This window comes from Barbus barbus (assembly GCF_936440315.1).
Source record: "Barbus barbus genome assembly, chromosome: 46".
Lineage (NCBI taxonomy): Eukaryota > Metazoa > Chordata > Actinopteri > Cypriniformes > Cyprinidae > Barbus > Barbus barbus.
This window is the reverse complement of record NC_136724.1, coordinates 18,795,868-18,823,349: the sequence shown is the minus strand read 5'-3', so window position 1 is coordinate 18,823,349 and position 27,482 is coordinate 18,795,868. Positions and strand designations below refer to the sequence as shown.

The 27,482-nt window shown below is 36.8% G+C and overlaps 1 protein-coding gene across 1 annotated transcript in view; it reads left to right on the top strand.

The window, feature by feature from the left end:
* Positions 1 to 14,048, top strand: part of LOC306865064 (guanine nucleotide exchange factor VAV3-like) — a 67,772-nt gene extending 53,724 nt beyond the window's left edge. Inside the window, exons 20-27 of the mRNA XM_079409422.1 lie at positions 1,086 to 1,216; positions 4,192 to 4,257; positions 4,812 to 4,846; positions 5,088 to 5,204; positions 5,675 to 5,762; positions 6,210 to 6,312; positions 11,257 to 11,408; positions 13,877 to 14,048. Coding sequence (XP_079265548.1) covers positions 1,086 to 1,216; positions 4,192 to 4,257; positions 4,812 to 4,846; positions 5,088 to 5,204; positions 5,675 to 5,762; positions 6,210 to 6,312; positions 11,257 to 11,408; positions 13,877 to 13,921 — 737 coding nt within the window. The 3' untranslated portion in view covers positions 13,922 to 14,048. The remainder of the gene's footprint in view (positions 1 to 1,085; positions 1,217 to 4,191; positions 4,258 to 4,811; positions 4,847 to 5,087; positions 5,205 to 5,674; positions 5,763 to 6,209; positions 6,313 to 11,256; positions 11,409 to 13,876) is intronic.
* The last annotated feature ends 13,434 nt before the right edge of the window (positions 14,049 to 27,482 follow it).

Genomic DNA, 27,482 nt, shown 5'->3' with positions numbered 1-27,482 from the left:
GCTGGAAGGCTTCAGCCACAGCTGGTTGTGTTAAGAGAGTCTACACTCGCGTCTCATCATCAGAACGGCAGAATATATAGAGCTGCAGCAACCAGCTGAGACCATCACTATTGACCCTTCAGCAAAGCAGCCCCACGCACACAAACACACTCATTCACAGCTCACTGGAGCGTCTAAACGACTGTCCACTCCACACAGGTCTGCCCACAGCGTGAGACCTGTGCATCCAATTACTTGAATGTATAAAAAAGGGTCTTAATACTAATTAGGGTAGCCTAATAGCCAGACTGAACAGCTGATGTTTGTGGTCAGCTGGTCTTTTTAAACACTCTGGGGGGAATTTGCTAAGAATGAATTGTGTCCGCTGAGGCACGGTTTATTTTAGATTTTGGTTTAGCATTAAAACAATCAAGGAATCGTTGGCATAACAAGGCCAGCTATGGTTTTGTGCAGGATGCAACAGCTTGCCCTTTAATATTACAGACGTTTTCATACATTTTTTGAATGTGCTTTTATGTGTATATTTTCAGTTTTTCCATTTTTATTTTATTTTAATTTTTTCATGTTTAGCTTCAAATTATGTTTATTTTTCAGTAGCCATTTTATTACCTTAACTTGAACTTATTTTGTTTTTAGTATCTGAGTCACTAATATTTAGCTTCAATTTATTGTTTTATTTTAGTAATTTTAGTACTTATTTATTTTAAACTTATTTGATATGCTAGATATAAGCTTAATTTATATACTATTTGTTTTTTCATTAAAAATGATCAAGCAATGGTGCAAACAAGGCCAGCAGTGATTTATATGCTAGGTTGTGGAGGTTGCAGCAGACTGTCTGCATGAATGCACTGTATGCATGACTGCACAAACTTTCGAGACAAAACATGAGCTCGCTGACATTTTTATGATGGATTGACATGATTCTGCTGTCACCTGTGGTGATTTACGATCACAGCGTCATAAACCTGTTCTTTATGTGGCAGAGTGTCAAAACATGCAGTAATGACACTCTGTCAAAGTTTAACATGCTTGTTGGTGATACAGTTGAACACACACATTTGAACATTTTTTGTTTGTTTTAGGTCTCCCTAAGATGATGGTCATCCGTAATTATTATGGAGTTCCAAGCCCCCTCTCTGGCCCACCGCTCAACATCCAGGTTGGTGAAGTCATCGAGCTGATAGAGGCAAACATCCATAGCTGCTGGTGGAAGGTGAGACAGTTTTACATCTTAAACTCGCTCCTCATAAACATTTCAAGTCATACAGCCCTGCAGGAATAACGCTAGCACGCGTTCAGCTGCTAATTGATTGCCTCTTGTGTTTGTGGCAAAGGCTGAGCTGCTGTGTTGTTATGCTTTGCTAAGCGTGACTCGCTGTGAAATACTAACTAATCCAACCCTTTGTCAACACAAGAAAGATGTTGTGAGTAAGGTTTCATAGCCATACAAAAACAACATGGACCAGCACCACGTCCAGAGAGCAGACACGCGCTTGATGACAGATTTGATTTGTCACGTTGTCATTTGATAGGAGGTGTTGATGCACATGACATGCAGTTCTCTGGCATGAGCCACACAAAAGAAAATCACAGAAATAGATTCAGAGGAATGATTAACTCTTTCTAGGAGTATAATGCTAATCACTTTCCTGTAAACCTCAGCATATAAGTGTCTGTTGTGCTCCTAAACCTTTAGCAGATATATGCATTTAGTTTACAGTGTTTCTCTGTCTGGAAGACGAATCAAAATAGTCTTTTTTTTTTTGGTTGCTGTCTAGAATGAGAAAGTGAAAGTGACTAGCATGCAGCATATAGTTATTTGTGGCTGTGACATAACTAAAACAAAGTATAAACCGGTATTTATTAACATTTTGAATTAGCTTTTATTTTTCTATTTTTGAGTTTTAGTAATTTTCTTATATTCTTTGTCATTTTTATTTTATTTGTTTTATATTTCTATCTAGCTTTAAATTATATTTATTTCAGTGATACTTTAGTTTTAATTGTTTTTATTTTTATTTTTTAATCTAACATGCTTTTTGGTGTCAGATTTATTTCAATGAATAAAAATGATTTTTAATACTTTAGCAATTATAACACAGAACTAAAGCGTATGAGTTAATAATTAAAAAAGACCAATTTTTCTTTTGATATAAATGGTCAAAACACTCTGAATTTGAAGGCTTGTGATAAAAAGACTAGTAAGCCTCCAGTGTCACACACTGTGCTCAGATTTGCAAAAACAAACAAAATTAATTGAGCATGTCCAATCAAATTCTACAAATAATTTCATTTTGTCTCATTTGTATGAGTCAACATTTAATACTCTTATGGAGGCACACCTGAGACAAAGTTGAAACAATTGAGTAATTATGTTTCTTGAACTATGAAAAGTGCAACTTTTGAGCAATCGAATGTTCTTCTGGGATGGGACACAAAAGCCAATTCAGTCCATCTTGATGCCCACTCTTCTTGCTCTGGTTATTTACATGCCAAGGCAATGAGGAAACCAGCCAATGATTGTCCAGAGAGCCAGAGAACTGGCAGAGCCTGGCACACACTAGAATGTCCCTACATCCCTCTCCATCATACGAGTCCAGCTGTCCAGGACGCTTCTCCACAGCCCTTGTTTTAACATGTTAATCTCGTTCTGCCTCATTCTAAGACCGCCGTCCGCTGCAGGCTCTGAACGCCCAGCTGTCCCGTGCACCCGGAAGTTGATTTATTCAATTTGAACTCATGCAAAATTACACCGCCCGTGTCACCTGAGACCTCATAATATCCAACTTCCCGCGGCAGCTCCGGACGGAGCAAAGGACGATCAGAGCCCTCGTAGCCCTGGTAACCCGGAGACAATTATTGCCGCTCTGGTGCCTAGACAAATGCAATCACTCACTGTAATTTAATTTGGGCCTTTGGTTGCCATCTGTTTGATCTAACAGGGTTATGAGTTTAATCATTATTAGGCCCTTATCTGAGCAACAACCAATAGTGGGGCGGCATCGTGAGTGCTGATAAAATGTCAATGCACTAAATGCATTGGGGTGGGGGTGGAAGGGTGTGCTTAAGGATCCACTTACAAATCAAATTTGTTTAAGGAAAAGGTAGATGAGACAGAAATGCACTTTATACGTCTCCATGGAAGACCGTCTGAGAAGGAGGAGGAAGAGAAAGATCTGAGCATTACTGGCACTTTGGGCTGGAGAACCATCAATTGTTATTAAATTAGCGACAGCTATATCGGAAGATCATTTTATTTCTAGAAGCATAAATTATTTGTCAATTAGATAAACATGCAAATTGCATTGAGTGTATTTTCTCTCTTCTGATTTTCAACGTACTATCAGTTTATTAAATTTAATTTTGATATTACACACCTTGTTGCATGCTATTTGCATTTGCATGTTAACATCTACCGTCTAAATGCATTACAATAAATTTCAATTATTTAAAGGAATAATTCACCCAAAAATGAAAATTTGCTGAAATTTTACTCACCCTCTGGCCATTTAAGATGTAGATGAATTTGTTTCTTCATCAGAACAGATTTGGAGAAATTTTGCATTACATCACTTGCTCATCAGTGGATCCTCTGAAGTGAATGGGTGCCGTCAGAATGAGATGAGTTTGAGAATGAGTTTAAACTGCTTATTAAAACAACACAATAATCCACAAGCAAGATGTTAATTTATGTACTGGAGTCATGTGGATTACTTATGGATTATTGTGGTGTTTTTATCAGATGTTTTTCTCTCTTTCTGACGGCACCCATTCACTGCACAGGATCCATTGGTGAGCAAGTGATGTAGTGCTGTTCTAATGAAGAAACAAATTCATCTACATCTTGAAAGGCTTGAGTGTGAGTAAATTGTCAACAAATTTAGATTTTTGAGTCAACCATTCAGTGACAGCATAGCGTTCCTTACAACCGCAAAAAAAAAGGGGCAATAGAAAAATCATTTTTTTTCGGAAAGCATTCCATCAATATTTTACAAACAGCCTGCTGGATGCATTATATTGTTTCCTCATTCTCCTGGTAGTCCTCTTGTATTCTCTCTAGACGTTTTCAGCTCTGATGAACTCTCGGCTGTAAATTTGTTGCATGTCGTGTTAAGTACTAATTGTTACTGAATTATTGAGGAGGAGTTGCCCAGCTGAACGTAATGTAATTATCTGCCATGGTTTCAGGGTAAAGTCCTGGCAACTAAGGAGGTTGGCTTCTTTCCAAGCGACGCAGTGAAACCTTGCCCATGTGTGAGTACAAATACCAGATTATATTATAATGCTAAAATGATTCTTTATTCTCTGCCAAACAAAACAAATATGATCAAGGCAAGGTAGACTTGTCCTTGTGTGCTTGTTGTTTTCAAATGGTTTAGGTATGCAAGCACCACTTCAGGGCTGTCGTTGAATGACAGATGCATTGTGGGTGATTGTGTGTTTGTTTAATGCAACGCTGGTTTATCTTGTGAATAGCGTGTTATCACATTCTGTCCACATGCCCTGCTATTATTTGCAAGATGATTTACAATCATAATTATGTACAAGTCATTTTAAGAAAAAATATGCTAGGTTATCTTTATGAGTGCATTTAGGAAACCAATTGTGGTCATAAAAAGATACAGTAACTGGGGCAGATTTTAGCGCTAATATGAGCTGTATTGTCCCAGACTTGAGCTGTGAGTTAAAAATACTGTACGAAAATCAGGTTGAGTTGAATTTCAAGAACAAAAGCGCACACATGTGTGCTCTACTTTCTTTATTTAATCCCGTTTCTCGCTTCTTTTTTATCCTTTTTTATTTTTTAGGTACCCAAACCTGCTGACTACTCTTCTCAGCCTTGGTATGATCTTCATCCTCACTATATACATTTTAATTTTGTTATTACTATCTACCTTTTTTTTTTCTGTATTGCTCTAATGTGACAAATCCCATTCTCTTTACTCTAATTCAATAAATTTAAATGTAAATACATGTGACATTTTGGGTGCAACCACAGGTCAGCGCTATAATTGCCCTGTTAGCTATTAACCTCATATATTGCCCATCAAGTCTTCACCTCTGACCTCTGACCTTTCTTTCAGGTTCGCAGGCCCAATGGAGAGGCTGCAGGCAGAGGCAGCACTGCTCAACAAGAGGAGCAGCACATACCTGGTCCGTCACAGAAGCCGAGAGTTTAACGAATATGCCATCAGCATCAAGTGAGTTAAAACAGCACACTTGGTTATTTTACTGCGTAATTTATAAACAACAAATAATTAGTAAAAAGTAGTATGGGTGAATTGAGAAAAAGATTCATGAGCAATATTCCACCCACAACAATATTAATGATTAACAACAACAAAACCCAAACAACAATACAACCCTATGGTGTGTGTGTGTGTGTGTGTGTTCAAGCGCAAGGCCAAAAGACAAAAGCTGCCCCATGAGATGCCATTTTTCCAGTGATTTTAGATGGTCCTGTGCACTTTCTCTCTAAAACAAATGTGAGCTCGTAACTTTTAATCCAAGGACTAATGGAGACGCCCCACCCCTCGCTATCGACCCCTTCTCCCTGCATGAAAAGCTCTTTGCCCCATGCATTACTATGGCAGCTCCCCATAGGGGATAGGCAGCATCGATCGCAATGATCACCAGAAAATTACTCTCATCATTTATTCATGGCCCACAGGTACAACAACGACGTGAAACACATCAAGATCTTAACAAAGGAGGGATTCTTCCACATTGCAGAAATCAGAAAGTTCAGAAGCATTTTAGTAAGTGCTAATGTTTTGTGCCAGAATATTATTAAAATGTCTTTATCATATAGAGTGAAAAGTAAATGTTAGGCTCATATGTTTTTAAGGTCGGCGCAATAAAGATAAATGTTTGCATTATACCAGCTTATTACGTTTGGAATCTCTTTGTATCATTTCTAAGATCCCTTTTGTTTTGTCATCTGTTTGCCTTCTAAAGGGCATTAGGAAATCAAGCTGCTTAATGTCTTTATTTTGCAGAAAAATCAAATGTCTTTTGTCAGCTTCTTTTTGAAAGCGCTTTTAGATTCGATCTCGCAAATGCCAGTTAAATAGCATTATTGGATTGCGAATGCTGGAGTCATATTGAATATATACATTTTTTTATTTTCCCTTTTAACGGCTGTAGTTATTTACCCTTTTATGCGAACTGACATCATGTTGAGCATATGTGTGTGTTTAATGCAGGAGCTGATCGAGTATTACAAACATCACTCTCTGCGGGAAGGATTCAGGACACTTGATACCACGCTGCAGTTCGCCTACCGAGAGCCGGAGAATGGAGCCAACAGTATGTACCGTGCTAACAAAAACAGAGCTTGCTAGTTGCAGATTCACATGGACAACTCAGAAATAACAAAACATGCACTTGTTATATTTATCACAAAAGCCTCCGGGTGTTTGTTTAATCTTAGTGTGAGTATAAACTGTGATTCAGGATGTTCTTGATTTTGTGTTCAGTAGTTTAAAACACGTGACATTGTTGTGATGGACAGTAGCTATGGTCACCAGGGCAGTTGCTATGGTAGCAGTGTTTCTTCATTGAAAGTCTTTGAGCTCTTTGATGCGGATTTGAGACTAAATCTTCACACGTGTTCTCAGGTGTCTTGATGTTTAGCAATATGATTTCTCTTAGCGTTTTTCTTAACCAGAAGGTGCAATTCATGAATTGTAAATGAATTAGTATAGCACAAATACTTCTAAGTATGCTTGATTCTAGCTTTGATATCACATGTTATGTTTCAGAAATGTCCGAATGCAAATACGTGTTGTATTATAAATGCCACAAGGAAATAGCAGTTTCTCAAATGTCCTATTTATGATATAAAAAAAAAAAAAAAAAATATATATATATATATATATATATATATATATACCGATATACACGCCGAAAAAAAAATATTATATATTATATTATTTTAATTTTTATTTATTTTAGTAAATTATAAATTGTAAAAAAAAAAAAAAAAGCATGTAGGACTCATTTTTCAGTTAAATGTTCACTTGAATATGTTTCTGGAAAAATAAGTTTTAGACATCTTTTGTCTGTTCATGACTTTGTGATAATGAAAGCTCCTTAGACATCTGTGTTGTTCTCCAGTTATGGGAGAGGAATGAGTTAAAAACCTCAAACGTGTGCTATTAGTAAAACCCTGAACTACTGAGCTGTGCTTACAGCCTGATCTGAGAGTTTATGGCGCATTGCAATCAGCGCTTAGATGAGATTTTATTGTAGCTCCATATGTCACAGTGAGGGTCTCGTCACAATTGGGAAATGTTGGCAGATTGAGAAGCCGGGGGGACGTCAATCAAACACTTCACTGCTTTAACAAGCAACTCTGACCAAAGAATGGATCTCACAGCATGCACTGCTGCTGTTTTTCCTCCTTTTACCCCCAAGGTCCATTTCCATGCAGCACAGCTTCTTTTCATTTTTTACATCTCAGCGGCTGCTTATGTGCCAATAAATGCAAATTACATGCAATTGTTTTTGAGACGGAAAAGACGAAAAGTCTTTCATGTAAACCTCTGCACGAGACCTTTAAACCACGCTAGCAGACGGGGAACACCACATACAGAGCATCAGGGGCATCTACTCTGTGTAAACTTGAACCTGCGTGGGCAGCGTACAGCAAGAGAAAGAAAAAAAATCAGCATTGCAGAATGGAAGCAGTTTGTTCAGTGTGACCTCCAATGTTCTCGTTGGACACAGAAATAATCGTGGCTTTAATTTGCAGGTGAAGGGAGAACAAATTGCATGATGGTTGCCCCTTCCTTCCTCATATTTATTTATATCCAGGAAGCGCTGGAGATGCTGTCAGCTCTGATTCGTTTCTACTTATATTCCATCGAATGTGAAGCGAGGCACACGGGTTGGACGGCAAATCCATAACCCTGAATATTTACGTTATGGATAATGACGTGCTGAAGACAGGAGGTTTGAGCCTGGCAGAGTTTGCAGAATAGTGGGCGGATGTGTGTTTTGTTCTCCCGGAGTGATGTGGGTGGAATCTCAAGTGCCCGTTAGCGGCTCGGACATCACAGGTTGGGTAGTGGTCGGAGACAAGGCCTTTTGGAGACACACAGCATATGCTCCTGCATAAATTCATGAGCTCAGTTAGCCTCAGCTTGGGTTGTCCCTTCAAAACTTTGAACAGATGTTTAAGAAAGACATGAGATTTCTTCTGAACCCAGTCAGAGTTGAACCGCTTGCTAGAGAATGAACAGACGAGTCAGAGGGAAAATAAAGAATGAGAAGTTACAGGAAGAGGAAAATCAATCATGAATTTAAAACTGACCCAATTTATATTCTTAATATGTTTTTATATCTTACTGTGGATGTTTCATAGTCCACATTATTTCAAAGAACAGTCATAGATTTAAGGAAGCTCCACCTCTGAAATTATTATTATTATTTTTAGCAGTTTTTTTTATCATTTTTATTAAATGAAAATTTATCTAGAGGTGCTATTTTTAGTCATTATGCTCCAATAATGTGGAACCTTTTAGTAGACCAGGAACACGTGCTAAAACAACGGTTAAGCCTAACTCTCCGTACGCACTCATAATCATCAGATTGTTCAATGTTCGTTGACGTGTTGCTGAGTTACACTGCCTTCAAACATATTGTGTTCCTGATACACTGGGGGTCCGTGACGCTCTGGGCCGAGCTGGTCAGATGGAGCATCAGATGGCGAGGGGAACTCGCTTCACTGCCACAGTCGAGCACAGACGCTCCTGGAGTTTTAGTAAATACAAACCTTACCGATAGTTCTCGGCGGAACGGGACATGAATAGAAATATTCCAAAGCTGACATTTGTGTTCTACCGGTGGGAATCTCTTAGACTGTGTTCACAGTGTCATTCTAGATCTGTATATTTCTGTATCCGATTGGATCTTATCAAAATAATTCAGCATCCACATTCAGTGTATCGCAGCTGATTAGATCCGATTTGTGGTGCTCTTTCGTTTTCTGAAATATCTGGATTGGTTTCTATAGAATGAGGTTGTGTTGGTATGCTTATGCCAAAAAACAACAACAACAGCATCAAAGAAATACAGATGTTGTCTTACAGCATGACAATAAGTAGCCACTGCACTGAACTGCTATGTCTTATTAGGTGCAACGGCACAAATGTAGAAGATATTCACACTGTCAGTCCAAATCTGACTATTTCTGTTTCCGATTGGGATCTGATTTAAATAATTGAATGTCCATATTGTGTATCGCAACTGTTTAGAACAGATTTGTGTGTACCTTGGCACTGCTTTATTCTCTGCTGTGTCCATCAGTCTCAATATTCAAAGAGGTTTTGTGTTCTTTTTTGTTTAAAATGGAGAAATCTTGATTCTCCCACAATTCTGAAAAGACAACAAAACAAAATAACTTACTAATAATTTACTAGAGGAACTGACAAAATGTTAATCGCTGCAGTCTATATACTGTATATATATATATATATATATATGGTTATATAGGGAAGTTATTTGAATGCATTATTAAAAAATGATTCAATGAAAGATTTAATGACTCACTCATAAAGACTTCACTTCTTTCATGACTGGATGAATCGGCATTTTTGAACAAATCTCTTGAATGAATAATTCAATGACTCACTCACAAAGACTTCACTTGCTTCATTACTGGATGAATGATTTAATGACAAATGCATTTTTTAACAGTCACATAAATGCATTTCTTAACAGTCACTTGTCCCCACCTACTGACAAAACAGCGTAATCAATATAAATCTTTATTTAAAGCATTAAGTTACTTTCAAGTGCTGATTGACTCGTTTCTGATATATAAACTATGCACCTGCATTCAAGTTATTCTTTGATCATTTGAATGTTAGTATTTTGGAATAATATTGTGTGGTTGTTCGAATCAAGATTGCAATCTTTTAACAATTAATCGTGCAGCTTTCCGCTCAAACTTTTAAATAATATGATCAGATTCAGACTTACATTGTGAACAAGACAAGGGCAAGTGTTGATGCAAGAAGTTAGCATTTGTTTACAATCTGCTCTGTTTGCTTGCAAAAGTTGCGTTTGACTTAAACATGCTTTTTCTTTTGCTTTTCTTCTCCTTCTCCTTTCCCTTGCCGCACCCCTACCTCCCTCCACCTCGCCCCACCACGCCCATACCTCCGCCCACATCAGCCCCGCTGCTCTGCGGGCTGTCTTTTCTAACTCCCGCCGGCTACAGCTTTGTCCCCCCCTCTACCGCCCCATTCTGGTCAGGTACAGGTACACGTTTTCTTTCTCCATTGGTGTCGTTTTGTCAAGGTCGCAGGAGATCTGAGGCTGCCATGTTTACACGCCACCCCCTGCGTTTAACCCCGCCTCCCATCTCATTGTGCGTGTCTGTTTATAGATCATCTCACAGCCGCTATCATCTTCTCTAACGCATAGCCGCATTCACCATATGTCCTTTGTCAGCTGCACGACACTGACTGACTGACAATATGACTCATCATTATCTCATTTCAGGCAGTTAGCTTATTAGATCCATCATTACGGGTGGTTTTTGTCAGGGGAGCCTTGATGAAAAGGAAGGAGTCGGGCTAACTTTGTGACATCTCTCTCTCTCTCCCTCCTTTACAAACTTCTCACTTTGAGCATGACGGCAGCTAACTGGCAGCCAGTTCTCTGTCTGTACAAGTCTTGCTCACTTTAAAACAGCTGAAGAGAAAGCGTCCTGGCACCGAGGCGGATCTCATCAACACACGTCTGGCAGAAGGCCTAGCTTCTCTGGCTGCCGTTCACAAAGTCCTCAGAGCCTCTGAAGTCCGATAAAACAAAGGCTCATTTGAATCCGCCACCACGCATTTCCCTCGGCCCACCGCATTTAGAAAGAACCGCCAAACGGGTCCAACAAAACGTCAGTGAGCTGCTAGAAGGAACATGATGTGTTTTTGAGGGAAAAGTCGTCTGAAATGTAATTAACCCAGCGGATTATGCTGTTGACACATCTCAAGACATAATCAAAACAGCCACTTCAGCTGTGATTGGACCTGTCCCAGATTCACGAGAATCATTTATTTAGAGTGGATGTGCTAAGGCAGGCAAACACATGAAGGAGTGCGGTGATTACAAGAGTCCTTAGGGAGACTGTACAGCCTGACTCCGCTGCATCCATCCTCTCTTTGTTTGTCTGGTTAATTTTGTCTGATTCTCATCTTACTTTTTGTCATGTGATGTTTGCTTCACTCTTTTTTCTTGTCTCTACAGTGTTCACTCCTAAGGTGATGGGTGTGGCGATCGCCCGCTACGACTTCAGCTCTCGGGACACACGGGAACTGTCTCTGCAGGCGGGCGATGTGGTGAAGATCTACAGCAAAACTGGAGCCAATGGCTGGTGGAGGGGTGAAGTCAATGGACGGGTGAGTGTGTTTGTAGATGAAATAGGATGCATACTAGCTCAATGCATACTGCGTATTATATACTGCATAAGAGCATATTAGGCAATGATAACTTTTATCATTAATTTATCATTTATGATCATATCATTTAATATGCTAATATGAAAAGTTTCAAACAATGTCTTACAAATTTGTGACAGTTTCATGTTAGTTGCATCTTTAGTTGATCGTGTCGTATCAAGTTATTCTCACTGAAAAAATGCTTTTTTTAAATGTAAAAAAAAAATCTAAAAACAAAATAAAAACTCCTTATATGGTAATATACTACAGATTTTTTTTAAAGAAATTAATTTTATTCAGCACGGATGCATTAAATTGATTAAAATTGACAGTAAAGACATTTTATAATGTCACTAAATATTTTTATTTCAAATAAATGCTGTTCTTTGAAACTTTCTATTTGTTATTGTGCTCAAGCTAGTTATCATCTATCCAGTTTATTCAAAAATACTAAGCAGCACAACTTATTTCAACATGGATAATAACAAGAAATGTTACTTGAGCAGCAATCAGCATATTAGAATGATTTCTGAAGAAGACTGGAGTAATGTATGTAATGTATCACAGGAATAAATTGCATTATTAAAGGTATCAAAATAGAAAATAGTTCTTTTAAATTGTAATAATATTTAATAAATATTACAGTTTTTACTGTATTTTTGATCAAATTTCAATAGATGATTAAAGCATAAGAGGCTACTTTGAAAAAATATCAAAAATCTTACCAACCTCAAATTTTTGAATGGTAATCTATGTTAAAAATCATGGATGTTTTTACTTCCAATTCATTTGTCCCATTGGAAATAGAAGGTCAGAGGGAACGCATTGCATTATGGGATACAATATTTCACACTTTGGTACATCCCGTGAATTGTTAAATGTAATTTGCTGTACAATATTAGTTCAATAGATTTAATATTTGTGGAGGTATATTTAAATTATTTAATGTTTTTAAATATATAAAAACAATATAATGTATAATGTCTATTTTAAAATATAAAGTGCTTTCAGTGCACAGTCACTTATTTACTCTAAATAAATGTGAAAGTACTGTCTGTCTGTTCATATCATGCTTCTCTTCTCTGATCTGAGAAGACAGACATCCTGCTAAGAATGACAGAAAACTGAAAGCGTACAGAAAATGTGGCATCGCTATCGAATTAAGCGGCATTATTTGATATTTTCACTTAAAGCGCATCGAACTGTCAAATGTTTTTTTGAGCCTCTTGAGCCGTCTTATAATGGTTTCATCAGGGAGGCTGTAAGTGTAATTTAGTGAATAAAACGTTCAGGGCTGTTTTATGGATGCTAGTAAAAGATTTTTGTTGCATTCGTGTGCGTGAGCGAGGTGTGACATGATAAAACGTCAACCAATAAATCACATCTCTCCCTTGTTAATCTGCGTTTTGTCCTAACCAGCTGTGATTGTCAAGAGTGGTGTTTGAAATTATGTTTTGATGGATGCTTGGTTTCTATTTTTGTTGCCTAGTGATGGACAGTCCAGCCCACAGTAAAATCTAATTGGTCCAAATTCCAGCTTCACATAGTTATAGTATTTTGAATATCAAATGCAGGGTTCAACAATAAGAATGGAGCCATTAGTTGATCTTGTGCAGCTATTTTTATGCCTTGCAAAATGTAAATGTGTGGATTTTGCAAATGATGCTGACTTTATATTTATATATGTGACTCTATATAAGTGATAGTCGTGTAATTCCCCTCCCCCACCCCCTTTTTCTTTTGAGGAAAAAAAACGTTTTGTTTTTAATCAAGGAATCATTCACTGAAAATGTATATATTTAATCTTATATAATAATTAAATAATAAAATAATAATACTAGTTTTAACATTTTAATAATAATTAAAAAGTAAAAACAATTAAAAATAATGTTTAAATTTATTTAATGTTTAAATATTTTTTTAAAATAAATTATTACATATGATATACATTAACATAAATTCCACTGTATTATTATTAATAATATTGATTTTAGCAATTAATATTATTTAATTATATATTTTTAATTATTAGCAAAAATTTAACCCAGTTTTGTTATCACTGTGAGTTTTGTATTTTTATTTAAGTGAGAAATTTTGCATGATTGAGACAGGCATAGTAGACCATAGCAGGAATAGGACAAGAATCAACAACACAGTTTCTTTCGCTCCATCTTCCTCTCTCTCCCTCCCTAATTTGGCCGATCAAAGAAAAACAGCTCTGTCATACTGTCCTGCTGGATATTATTGCTCAGGCCCGTGTGCAGCCACTTGAAGCGCTTAAACAATCCAGCGCCGACCTTCCTCCCCTCCCCTTGAAGCAGGCGCATCCTCAAGGTTATCCAGGCAATGAAGTGACGCAAATCCTCTGTAATACCCCCCGCAACCTTCTTCTCTAATCACTCATTCCTTCTGTTCTGTCTCATCCACAGGTGGGCTTGTTCCCCTCCACGTATGTAGAAGAAGGCGAGGAGTGAACGGCTCAGCGATCGCGCACAAGAGAAAGGAAACGGAGGGAAAAGAGCAGACGGACTGAGTCAGAAAAAGGGCAAGCGATTGGTCGCTCTCTCTGTGTCTTGTTTTTCTATCCTGGAGGATGTGCATGGGGTTTGATAGATGAAGGACTGTCTCTCAGGGAGCAGATTATCAAACACAACCCCAGACCGCATCTTAAAAGACCCTTCCAGGCATCTGGATGGAGCATCGTGGGTGAATCGGGGCCTGAGACAGAACGCCAGAATCGGGCTGAGGTTATGCCATGAGCTATTTCAGTTTGTCTGCTCATGGGGAAACATGTTTGTCCTGACCTTGCCTGAGTCCTCCTTAGCTGCACTATTATTGATGATGCCCCCTCCCCGTGTCTGCGCTGTCCCAGAGGTGTTCTCGCACACAGCCCACAATCCCACCCAGCTATTCATCTCCAATTAAGATCATAGCTCCCTGCCATGTAGCCTGCGGTAATTGATTGCTGTCTCTTCCCTGTTTCTATCCGACAAAATCTCACTTATTTTCAGATTTCCACTTTAAAGGAAGGACCGGTTGTTTTGTGCGTCGCTCTTATCTCCGAAGATACACTGTGGGCTTGTCACGCCCTGTTTATCTGATTTGCACGCTACTGCATCGTCGGGGAGATGCGCAGCGAGACGTTGACAGGAAACAAAAGGGATTGCGGTGACAGGCCTGCAAACAGCTTTTTCAGCAGGGGCCCCCGGCCCCGAAAGCATTGTGTCACCCCATCCAGAAGGGATCCTGCTAGATAGCGCAGACAGTGCCTTCGCAATCAACTAATGAGGGGGATTTACACACATTTGCAAGAAGAATTGACACATTGCAAAACAATGAGCCAGATAATTCTGTTTGAAATCCACCAGTGGATCAGAAGCTGAAGAATGACTCTAGTGGTCGACTGATATGGGTCTGTGTCCGATATCTAAACTGCAGGGTGACCAATGCTGTGCAAATATATATATATAATTAAATTATTATTTGTATTAAATTATGATATTGGCCACTATAATTAAATGCTTATTTCTATTCAAAATTTACTTAAATTAAGGGAAATTGACACAAATTGACAGATATCGGTCGATTAACTCACCACTAGAGTCACTGACAAAATTCTTGGCCACGAGTTTGTAAGTCATTTCTTCATTGCATCAAAATATGGCATTGTTCTGTGCTGTTGGATGGGATATTGGCTGTTTTCACTTCCTGCTTCATTTCCCTTTGGGACTCAGTTTTACAAGATGTTCCAGTGCTGTAACAGCTACATGTAGATCTGCGTGCAATCTGAACTGGCTCTAAACTGTGATGAAATGAAGTTTTCATCGTGTTTAGACTGTGTTGAGGTGACAGACTCTATAATCGCAGAAAGGTCACATCAGGAAACAGTCAAAGCGCTGGTTTGTCTCAAATGGTTAGATAAAAATGCACTCACAAAGGAATATTTATTTATTTGTGATCTAAGAAGAGACTTTGACAGGAAAAGACATTCAAAGGAATACCGACAAATGACTGAAAAGCTTCAAGCCAGTAGAGAACGAAAATACACTCCTATGTGCCTATAAAGCAGTCCAATGTAAAGCATCTCCATTTATAACTGGCTGTTCTTTCTCCATGTTATGCTTTGAACATAAAAGATGGATCTTTTAATTGTTTTACTCTTCCCAAAGAGCTATATAATGTATTGTAAAATCTTCAGTTGTCATGTGAGCAAGACTTTTTTTTTCATTCCTGTAAAATGAGAAACTATATGTAGAGTAAAAAGGTAAATATTTATTGATTTATAGGTCTTGATCTGTGTTATAATGAATTTATAATGTGAATAAGGTATTGATCAGTCGTCTCAGTGTGAACTCTGTCTCAATGTAGCACAGTGTAACACCACTAAGTGGCAGCAGCATTACCAGGTGCTTCTCTCTCTTCATTCTCATCTTCATCTTATGAGCCTATTGTTCCTTCTTTATCTTCATTGCATTTTCCCAGTCACCATAATGCTGCCTTAAAATCCAGGAACATTTGTATTTATGGGTACACCTCCCAGCAACGAATATATATATATATATATATATATATATTTTTTTTTTTTTTTTTTTTTTTTGGCCAACCTGAAAAAATATATTTTTAGTTTATTTCATGAAACAAAAATTGTTTTAGTTTTAGCTTAAAATACATACAAAATCATACAGTCAACATTCAACATGCTCAATACTAATTACAGTAGCCTTCACCACGATCCATTAATTAACATTCAGCAATTCTCTGCTCAAAGTTTCCCACCTAATAACGTTGATGCACACTCAACTCATAAATACAATCATCCTGACATGATTTAAAGGCAGCATAAGGCCCAGTGATATTTAAAGATTCAGTATTTTCCTGTGATGCCGTATCAGTTCTTTCCTCTCTGAGAGGAAGCGCTGTTATGTCACAGAGGATTCGGATAGATTAACTTCTCATTAGGAAAATCACATTTACCAGCTGTTTACGGCACAGTGAGAAATCGTCTCTACCTCTCCCTCCCTTTATTTATAAAGGTTAAAGTTCGGTTTTAGCATTGCCGTTTTTTTTCTTTCGGGCATCGACTGAAAGAGGATTTTTGGTCTGGCACCGAAATCTGGGGCAAAATCCGTGCCCGAGGCAGATTATGGTCTTCTCCTGGGTGCACGGTTCCCTACACTCTAACTGCGAGCGGTAGAATTGGTTTTCTAAGCTTTCTCACCGGTAATCTGTTCCCACTCCTCTCTCCCCAGAGATGAACCCTGACAGGACGGATTTAACAGGCTTCCACACATCGTTATATATTTATATACGGCAGAGTCTGTTTCAACACAGAGTTGTGGGCCACTAATCAGCCAGCGATCTCTAACCTCGAAGGAAAGGCATTTCTGCCTCTATTTCCTCTCTCTCACGATGTCTTCTCCACTCATACCTTCATAATCATATTCTCCACTCTTTATCTAGATGTCTTTCAAACTTTAGTATGTAATGCTGAGGGCGTCCTGTGGGCAATTAAGTCAACAAATATTTGCAGTGTTAATAGTCTCTAAATGTCTCATGCTTAAACCGTACTGTGTTTTTAGTAATATTTTTTGTGTAATAATTGCATATGTGGCATTTTGCAACAATTTCTGGGGCTATCAAAATAAGCAAAAGCCATATTTACTGTATGTAAGCAACCTTGAGTAACAGAAAGCCGGTACTCTGAGGGCTCATGGGTAATGATCTATTGTCCACTCAAGCCAAAGACAAGCCTAGCCGCAAAGGAAACGGCCGCAGTGGCCTAACCTGTAGCAGTGCAATCCGAGTGCCCTGCAGCGCCACCTAGCTGCTGTATCACACTTCAACTGTATATATATGTACAGAAAGTTACAATAAAATGTATATTGCTTCTTTTTGCAAATTGTTTCACAGTCTTTTGTGTAGAAAAACTTGCTTTTAATAATATAATTAAAAGTGTCCAATGGTTTGTTAAACCCACCCTTAAATATTCACTATATATTTCTACTGATGTACAGAGAAATATAACAATAAATTATTTGTCTAAAGAATTAAAATCAATATTTTATGACTTAATTTCTTATACTGAACATCCACGGGGGAGCAGTGTTACTTTAGTATTATAATAGTTTTTATTAGTATTTCGAAGTAGCTTTAATTTTCAGTTTTCATTATAATTTTAGATAATATTTTTAGTATTTTATGTTCTTTTGTGAAATATTTATTGATTTGTTTGTCAATTTTACTATTTAGGTTTAATTTATTTTTTTTCAGTCTTCATTTTTTTTGTTTTAGTTTTTATTTTAAACAAAGTTTTTTTTTTCAATTAGTTACAATGGCAACATTTTCATTTAGTTTAGGCTTTATCTAACAAATTATTTTATTCATTCAACACAAAATATTTTTAATAGTTTTAGTTTTATTAAACGATAACTCTGCATTGGAGTTTCCTAGTTTTAAGTGTAGTGTTTATAATCTTTCATTATTTTTATCACAAATTGTTATTTCAACTGTTTTTATTCATATTTTGAATTAGCATGGATTTTGGTTTTCATTATAATTTTAGATTATTTTGTAATTTTATCATGTTATTTATTTCTAAACATTAATATTTGTTTATTTTTTATTTCAGTTTTATTTATTTTTATTTTTATTAAATTAGTTGTTGCATCAAGTTTTCATTTTGTGTTTTTTTTTTATCTAATATATTTTATTTAATCTTATTCTAATTAACAGTTAAATGTGTTGAGTTTCTAGTTTTAGGTAGTGCAACAACAGAATAAATCTTTAATACACAATGCAAGGTTTCTTGAGACCTTTGTATTTCAGATATGTGTCAGTCCTCAAGGTTGACAGACTTATGCATTCATGTATGCGGCTAGAAAGAGAATTAAGTTGCTGTCAACTTTCATATTCATCTAGAAGTGTGTACGTGTAAAACAGAGATTAAAACATGCAGTGCCAGTCTCCATCTGTTTGAGCTTAGGAGGAGAACACGTTCTGAAGAAGACAATGGGGTCATTCGGCTGGTGATGAGGCGCTCGAGGTGTCTGCTGAGACTCAATCTATCGCCTCAAAGCAATGTGAGTCTGCCCGTCCCACCTGCAGAAGAAAGCTGCAGATGAGGATTGATTTACAGAAAAGTCATGACTGCGGCAGAAGTCCCGAGTCCCTTTATCCCCTCTCTCGGCTCCTGAGGTAAGCACTCATTTGCTGGTATAAATGCAGAGAAACCAGACTCATCCGTGAAAGCCGAGAACTGAAGCAAGACGTGTTAAACTACATCAAAAGTGACATCTATCAACAAAACAAACTGCTTTTATATACCCAACTCCATCGAGATGAAACCATCTTTGACATTTAACGAAATGCACTCTGTTTTTGTGTTTTTCTCATATCGAGTGAGCCGTACCTTTGCCCTTCTTGGTATTTTGATTATTATACAACAATCTGCAGAGGATATTGTTTTTAATAATGGAGCGCCGGCAAAAGCTCATAGTATTTGCTTTTTGCCCACCATGGTAAAGATCCGTGTTGGACGGCGTTTGCGGCAGCGGCCATCTGGGAGCCGTCAGAGGAAAAGGCATAGCCGACGTGTAAATATCAAGCCCTGCGCCCCACATCCACAAACCCGCATGCAGTTCCCTAATGCATTAATAACAACGTCACTGATCTGAATGCTTTCTTCCATCCTGTGAGCCATTTCAGGAAAATACAACTTCTTAATTACATATGCTCACCACTGTGGCCGAAAAAAAGAAAGTGTATAGAATTTCCAAGAACTTGCAAGAAAATTTCACAAATAATTACAAAGGTACACATTAAACATGAACTTTTGGAGTAGAAAGACTTAAATAGTATTCTCTTGTAAAATGCACTCCAATAATCTGTTTGTTACAACTTTTTTTGTAACAAAAGTTTTTACAGTGTACTACTGCTACAACAGATTACAGAGCTCTTATTTAGTTATTTTATAATGATTAGGACACTATCATCGTGTACTTTTGTGTTCAAGTTCACTACTGCAGCAACAACAGCTGTGAGAACCAATAAGGTTGGATTGCGGTTGTTTATTCTCCGCCTTTTTTCCTTATAAGGTGTGGTGTGTGCTTACTGAGCTCTCTGCAACATTCAATTTTCTTATGTACACACTTTTTGTGATAAATTATATGAATGAAACAGTCACACTTGTTTGGAGGAACATGAATAAATTGAATGATATTCATTGTGAACTCGTATAAGTGAAAATTCATTACATTTAAATAATTTATTTTGGAATATTGTACAATTTTGTAATTTAAATGTTAATGTTTTAATGTTTTCCCCCTAATAAATAGAGAATAACAGAACAATATAGGCCTACTCACAAAAAGTTTATTCAGTTAAATTGTCTGTTATTCATCAGAAGAAAATACAAACCCTAATTTTATTTTATTTTATTTTATTTTATTTTATTTTATTTTATTTATGGGGAAGGGGCTCAAAAGTTTAATGTACTTAAAAAAAAATATTAATCAGAAACTAATACAGCAACTGCACCGAACTGTATATTTTTGCTCAGTTTGGGCCTCTAAATAAAGCTGAAGTATTTGCTATTTTCCTGTAAATACTGATGTATCATATGGTAATCAAAAAACAAAAACAAAACAGAATTTAGCTTTTTAAAATTAGATTTTGTCTAAGGATCAATAAACTGTTCTATTGTCAGGCTTTACAGGTGTGATGCTTTGCAGTCTGTCTCAAGATTTACTGTATTTCAGCATGACCCGAGCACGAATATAACTGCAAAGGACTGTAATAAACCCTGAGGTCCCCAGGATTCATTTAATACCGCATCCTCTGAGCTGAGCAACACATACACGTGGACTTACAGCATGATAGAATTCATCAGAATCCATCAACAGCAGATCTCTGCGTATCACACACCGACAGAGTCTCGCGTCTATCCGGCACTTGAACCCGATAAGATAAGACCATCTCCGCAGTTTTTTTAAAAGGAAGCCGCTGTCTGCAGCCAGCAGAATCTTGCCAGTGATCTGCTGAAGCTCTCAGTGGAGGGATGTGCAATCTCTCACCCTGCCTTTTACAATGTCTAGTTTTCACGTATCAGCTGGTGAGAAAAGAGATGCTTTCAGTCTGATCTGCTACCGGATCCTGACATGGGTTGCTCTGCAGAGTCCAGGAAATCTGATTCAAAACATAGATATTGACTGGTAATAACATTTACAGGTATTTCAAGTCAGGTTGAAATATTTTTTTCTTGTTCAATACCTTTTCACTCAGAAATGCCTCACATTGTGAAAGTAAAATAAGCTGTTTTATGATTTAAAACAAATATGCACACGCAACGGTTCTACGTTGATCTGACATTTCTTTATTCATTAGCCATTAAACGTTATGGATCTATAAGTAGTGATATAAATGCGGTCGGTCCTAAACGGTTGTCGGTCCTAGGCGTTTCGATCAAGTTCTATACTTTCAGGAGGATTACGAGATGGGAAAGATGCTCGTTTCTATTTGGTTCCTGAAGAACCAGATGCTCTGGCTGTGTCAAATCCCTCACGCGCTTCCCGAATGCCTCCAGGTATATTCCACTTTCATTTGTCATCCAGAAATATGATGGCATCAGCTATTCTCTTCAACTCCACAGAGAGAGTTTTTCATAACACTGCTGCAAGACATTGACAATACAAAATCCACCAATCACTTCTGGAGACCTGTGAAGTCATTGCGGCCTAGGTAAGCAGGTTTAATGAAATACTTGATTCAAAATAAAATCTCATGCTCGACTGGTTTACATTCAGGCACAATATTTTCATTTGGTTTTGTATATGAAGGGTGATGCATATGAGGGACACTTTTATTTTAGTTTCTTCACTTTAAGGTTTGATTGTATTGAATTAGGTTTATAAAAGTTTTACAAAACAATCAAATTCTAAAGCACTGTTTTTCTTTTGGGTTTTTGTTTCAGCTTGCCTTTCGTTGACTTTTGTTTTGTTGTTTGAGCTCCTGTGAGTCTTTTATTGTGTATATTATTTAAAAGATCACGGTTTATGGTGCTTTTGTCATTTTTTTGTAGCTTGACAGCTTCAGTTCTCATTCACTTTTATTATAATGAAAAGCAGAGCAAGAATATTCCTCAAAAAAAGGAAATTTTGTGTTGCAGAGAAGAAAGGAACGACACAGAAATGAGGTGAGGGTGAGTAAATAATGAATTTTCATTTTTGGGTGAATTTTTCCTCGAATTTTCTTTTCATTTCACAACACCGACACAGTCGGGTTCATGTTGTCCTCTCAAAATGTCTTGGCATGGTGGTGGTATACTTTTAAATTTAATATTCACAAGATTATACTAAAGTCTGCAGCTCAGAATCTGTGACCTTTGGATTCTTTTTTGTTGCATTGAGTAGCAACATTTGTGAGAAAAACATGTGCTTTTATAATAATGTCCTGGGTTGCACCATATGTTGTTCACAGAAAAAAAGAAAAAAAAAACACTAAACCCACTTCCCTTTTTTCTTGACACTTTTGAATCTCTGTCTGTGTGGATAATGCAAAATCCATTGAGAACAACTGCACAGTCGGGAGTATTGGCAGGAAGACAAGAAACACATGAAATTAAAGTGTTTGTATTCTCCATGGCTCGTATTTAGTGCAAAGAGCTGGTTTATTAGCCAAAAACCTCACGTTGCCAAAAGTGACTAAAGGTAAGTAAGATCTGTATCTTTTCGACTTGTTCTGGAGGCTGAAGCCAGTTTCTGATAGCAAATGCCAGTTCCTTGCCAGTTCCGCTGGTAAATCTGGCATTGGTGTTTGTTTGTATCAGAGACAGAAGTGATTAAATGGAAAGCAAATTGAGACTTTTGCTAACTCAGAAGTGATCTCATCAATGTCTCAAAATGTGTTCAGACCTGGTAAGATTCCAAAGTTAAAAATGAAGAGTTTTAAATAAGAAAGATTTTAATAAGAAACTCTATAAAACTCAAACATTTCTCATCAAATTAGTCTAAGACCAAATCATGTCCTACTGTTATGTAAACAATTATCTCAATTAAAGTTTTTAAAATAAATAAACAAATTAAATATTGAAAATTAACATAAAATTACTAAAAATAAAAGCTAATTTAATATATCAATATAAATAATTTTAAAACAACACTGCTCCCATAATATATCTTAATGTCCTAAAATATTAAAGCTTATTTAAAAATATATGAAAAATATAAATATAAGTGTGAGTGGTGCTTGCCTGTACAAAACCCAAGGTTATGTATTTGCCTACATAAAAAAAAAAATATATATATATTAAGCAGGAAAACTGTTTTCAACATTGATAATAACAAGAAATGTTTATTGAGCACCAAATCAGCAAATTAGAATAAACTGAAACTGAAGACTGGCGTAATGATGCTGAAAATTCAGCTTTGCTATGTTAGAAATAAACTACATTTGAATATTTTTAAAATACATTTTATTCACATAGAAAACCTTTATTGTAAATTGTAATAATATTTCTCAATGCTACTTTTTACTGTATTTTTGAACAAATAACTGTGACCTTGAGCATAAGAGTCTTGCAATATTGAAACTTTTGAATATATACATGCACAATATATTTAAACCAAACTAAAATACCTGTACATTTATAAAAAGCAAAAACAAAATAGATTTAAACCAAATGCTACATTTGAATTTTAATCAAATAAATGTAGATTTGATGAGTATAAAATGCTTCTTTCAAAATTTCTAAAACCACTAAATATCTTACTAACTACAAAACTTTCAGCTGTAATGTATGTAAAAGTGTAACCTGATTCACCAAATAAAATTTGGGCCAGAGGTTTTCACAGGCCTTCAGCAGCAGCTCATATAGTTTTAGTCGTATCTCTGCGTGTGCTCCACTAGTGAGAGCTGCCGTTCCCCCTGAGAGAAGCAGGGAGGACTGCATTAGCCTAATAACGGACATCTGGTGGCCATTCATTACCTTGACCATCCTTGATGTCCTCGACCTGGAATGTCATTTTTCACTTTGTAAAGATCTAACTTTGGTCAAATCAACAAAGGAGATGGTGGAGGGGAGAGCAGCTTTACAGAGAGGGCAGAGGGACGGTGATGAGATGTTCATTAGCTGAGTGGATGCCTGTCGTGGGACGTCTTAGAAGCGCTGATCAGAGGGATGGACAGGTGGAAGGATGAGAGGCTCTGATCTCGGATGACCTCTGATTAACTAAGGGGATTTTTGTGCTTGTGCAACACAGGGCCTTTAGTTTTTGATTTACTGCTCTAAAGACAATCAGCTTTATGAACAGCACCCACATAAACCTGCTGAAAGGTCAAATTTAATCATAACTGCATTACTAAATTTAAAATAAATATATACAATATGACTAATAATAAAAAGAAATACATCCTAATGTCCTAAAATATTAAATCATGTTCAACCAAAGCATCAACATCCAGTATATTTTCTAAAAAATATAAATAAAAGTGTCAGTGGTGCCTGCCTGTACAAAACCCAAATGCAGTTGCTAGGTAGTTGCCTACGTGCTTTGGGTGGGTCATAGAGTTTGGACAAAATAGTAAATCTTTCCTTAGCAAACACCACTTATAAATCTTATGAACTCAAACAACCCATGCTTCGTTTCTATAGCGGTGCATTCTTTAGTTGCGTAGGATTTGGCCTTGAGCATGGTCAAAGACTGTCTGACTAATTTATAGTAACACACAGCTGATAAAAGCACTGAAATCCAGAATAATGTACCATTTTAACGACATTCATACTTATGTTTCGTTAACAATTTTTGCAGCAAAGCTTACATTTATATAAGACATATTTATATATATTTATATATGACAAAATTTATATTGCAATTATGAATATCTATTTAAAACATAAGGGTTATTCCTATTTTGCCATACATTTCTATGTCCCCATCCACTGTTGTTATCTTTAAATAAAACTAGAACTATTAAAAATGATATTTGGATTTTTTTAAAGTTAAAAATACATAACAGAAATGACCCACATAATATACAACATAGCCAGTGCTTTTGTATACCTTGTTCTTTAAACATGGCTGCCTTTTTTATATGAAACAGGAAGTAGTTGCTCTAATGAGAAGAGCATTACAATGTTCGTTCCTAACCCTGAGCCACATTGTTATTCAAAACTATGAGTGCGTGTGTGCATGCACACATCCATCTATTGAAAATACATCCACAATGTCTGGCGTTCACACTTCTTGCTTATCTACCTCTGGAAAGGGCATGCCGTAGGTCTAAATAATGCATTACATCTTTAGTTTATCTTGGCCATACTGCAAAAGAAGTCTATTTCCCCACTGCTGGAGAAAATATGCTTGCAGTGCTGCTAAGGTGTCAGTATGTGTGTACCTCTGAGACACTGAGAGAGAGAGCGATGCACAGCAATATACTTCTTGTATATTTGGATCTCAGAGTTTTGTATTCTGGAGAGGTGTGAACAACTAACTTGGAAAATGGCAAGAATAATCTTCAGACATACACCTGCCTCTGCCCTGGGGACTTGTCCATGCCAGGAAATATTTTAATTTTTATTTGTATGCATTCGTCACATGAGGCTAGGTGGCTTAATGAAGTTGTGCTGGAGTGATCTGGGCTATATTAGGTGATCAAGTGTAGAAACGGTTTGGCTCACAATTCTTCTGTAATGAAAACACTATTTAAATATGCATTAAATCATAGAAAGAAGTTACTTAGTGTACCTTTTTCCATTTCAACACTGTATATCAGTCCACTCCTCTGAGTAACTACTTTACCGGCACTACATTAATGTCTCTTTTATTACATCGTCTAGTTATTTAAACACAAGTGGAGCCATCTTGTGCATTTATCGTTATCGTAGACTAAAGTGTTAAAGGAATAATTAAGACAAAATGAATTTGCTGAAATTTACTCACCCTTAAGCTATACAAGATACAGATAATTTTTTTCTTCAGATTTAGAAATTTAGCATTATATCACTTGCTCACCAATGGATCCTCTGCAGTGAATGGGTGCCGTCAGAATGATAGTCAAAAAGGCTGATAAAAACATTATAATAATTCACAAGTAATCCACAGCACTCCGGTCCATCAATTAACATCTTGTGAAGTGAAAAGCTGTGCTTTTAAGAAACAAATCCATCATTAAGATGATTTTAACTAAACTGTTGTTTTTGGCAAAATTATGAGTCCATAATCCATAATAATAGTCCATAATCCAGTGAATCCACCGTTTAGAACTTTGAAACTATTTTCTCTTTTAATAGTGCTTAATCTATGCATATTTCTCTCCTGATTCAGACAAGAATGAAGCTATGGTTTGAAGTAAAACTGTCTTGATGGGTTTGTTTATTACAAACATGCAGCTTTTCACATTTGTGATGTTGTGTTGTGATGTATTGTGGTGTTTTTATCAGCTGTTTGGACTCTCATCTAACGGCACCCATTCACTGCAGAGGATACACTGGTGACCAAGTGATGTAATGGTAAATTTCTCCAAATCTGTTCTGCTGAAGAAACAAACTCATCTACATTTTGGATGGCCTGAGTGAATTACCGTAATATTGTTTCAGTGTTCATTGTGTTTTGATCATCTCATATAGTTCAATAACTTTCGAATAGATCGACATGTATATTGCCACTAGAAAGATTTCTTATTGTGAGCACTGAGTGCTGTAATAGACTGAATTCAGATATGACTCCTATTTTTTCCTCACCTTGTATCGCCTCCTATGTTTAAAAACATTGAAGGTTATGAGTAAGGAAGTTTTGGTTATTCATATTCCACATATGCTTGTGGTCTGTAGGGATTCTTGAACTTCCATAAATGTTCTTTCATATTATTCTTTGTGCTGGTGCTTCTACCTACATTGGTATGACTTTTTTTGTTATTGAAATGAATTCATTCCAAACAATCTTGAAGACCTTTTACATTTCTACAATGGTTTGACCTTCAGGATTCTCCAGCGCTCACACATTCTCCAGCGTTATACTTCATTCATGTATTCTACCTTTAGCGTGCAAACATGAACCCATCCACCTTGTTTTGGTCTTCATACAATCGGCTGTGCTTCTCTATTCCACCAAATCTGACAAATGAATGTCTTCTTGCAGTCAAATACCAAACGCAGTGTGTCTCCCTTTAGAAAGCCTGTATTTTTGCAGAGATATTCCCATTATTGGCAGAGGGAACAATATCACCATTACTCCTCCGAGAGAAGGACTTAGATGCCGAGCCAAAGTTGGGCTTTTGTTCTGGGAAGAAAAGCGAGATGCTGAATGGTGGATAATGATCTTACCAAAGCCAGTCGGTCATCTGAGTTTAGCAGTTCTTTGGGTAACCTTGGTTCACTTTTCCTCTGTGTTGTTGCGACATTATTCCAGAAACATATTCTTATGTGTGTTATTATGATACAAGCTGATAAAAGTGTATGTAACACTGTAAGTCTTACCCCGAGTAGGAAACCATAAATCAAAACTCTGAAACGGTCAACGTTAAATGAATCCTCAGTTTTTCATTCCTGTTATCAATGAAAAAGTTGAATGTGCCTGAAGTAAAAAAATCATGATGTTTACTGAAGCTAAACTTCTTAACAAGTGGAAAAGCTGATTTAAAAATCAATAGGCTGCCTTGTTCAAGGGCAGATTAACTCCAGATGCAAGAAAAAGTTTGACACATCGCTTTAAGAAAAATAGAAATAAATGTAATAAAATATGCAGAAATACAAACACTCACTGAATCTTTTTAGAAAATAATCTGCAGTATCTTTCCTCCTATATATAGGAGTGAACAACTGGAACGATGCAGTTGATTTTGGCTGAGCCTGTTTGTTGGCTTGGTTCAAAGAATTTGTTGAATACACAGTGGATCTGCTGAGTATATAGATGCACTGAATTGTTTATTCTCTTTGTCAGTGTTGCATATGTCTGCCTTGATAAAGAGAACATTGCATTTCTGAACCAATATAACACAAATGTACAGATGGTGAACTCCACTTTTCTCAGCCAGGGAATAATT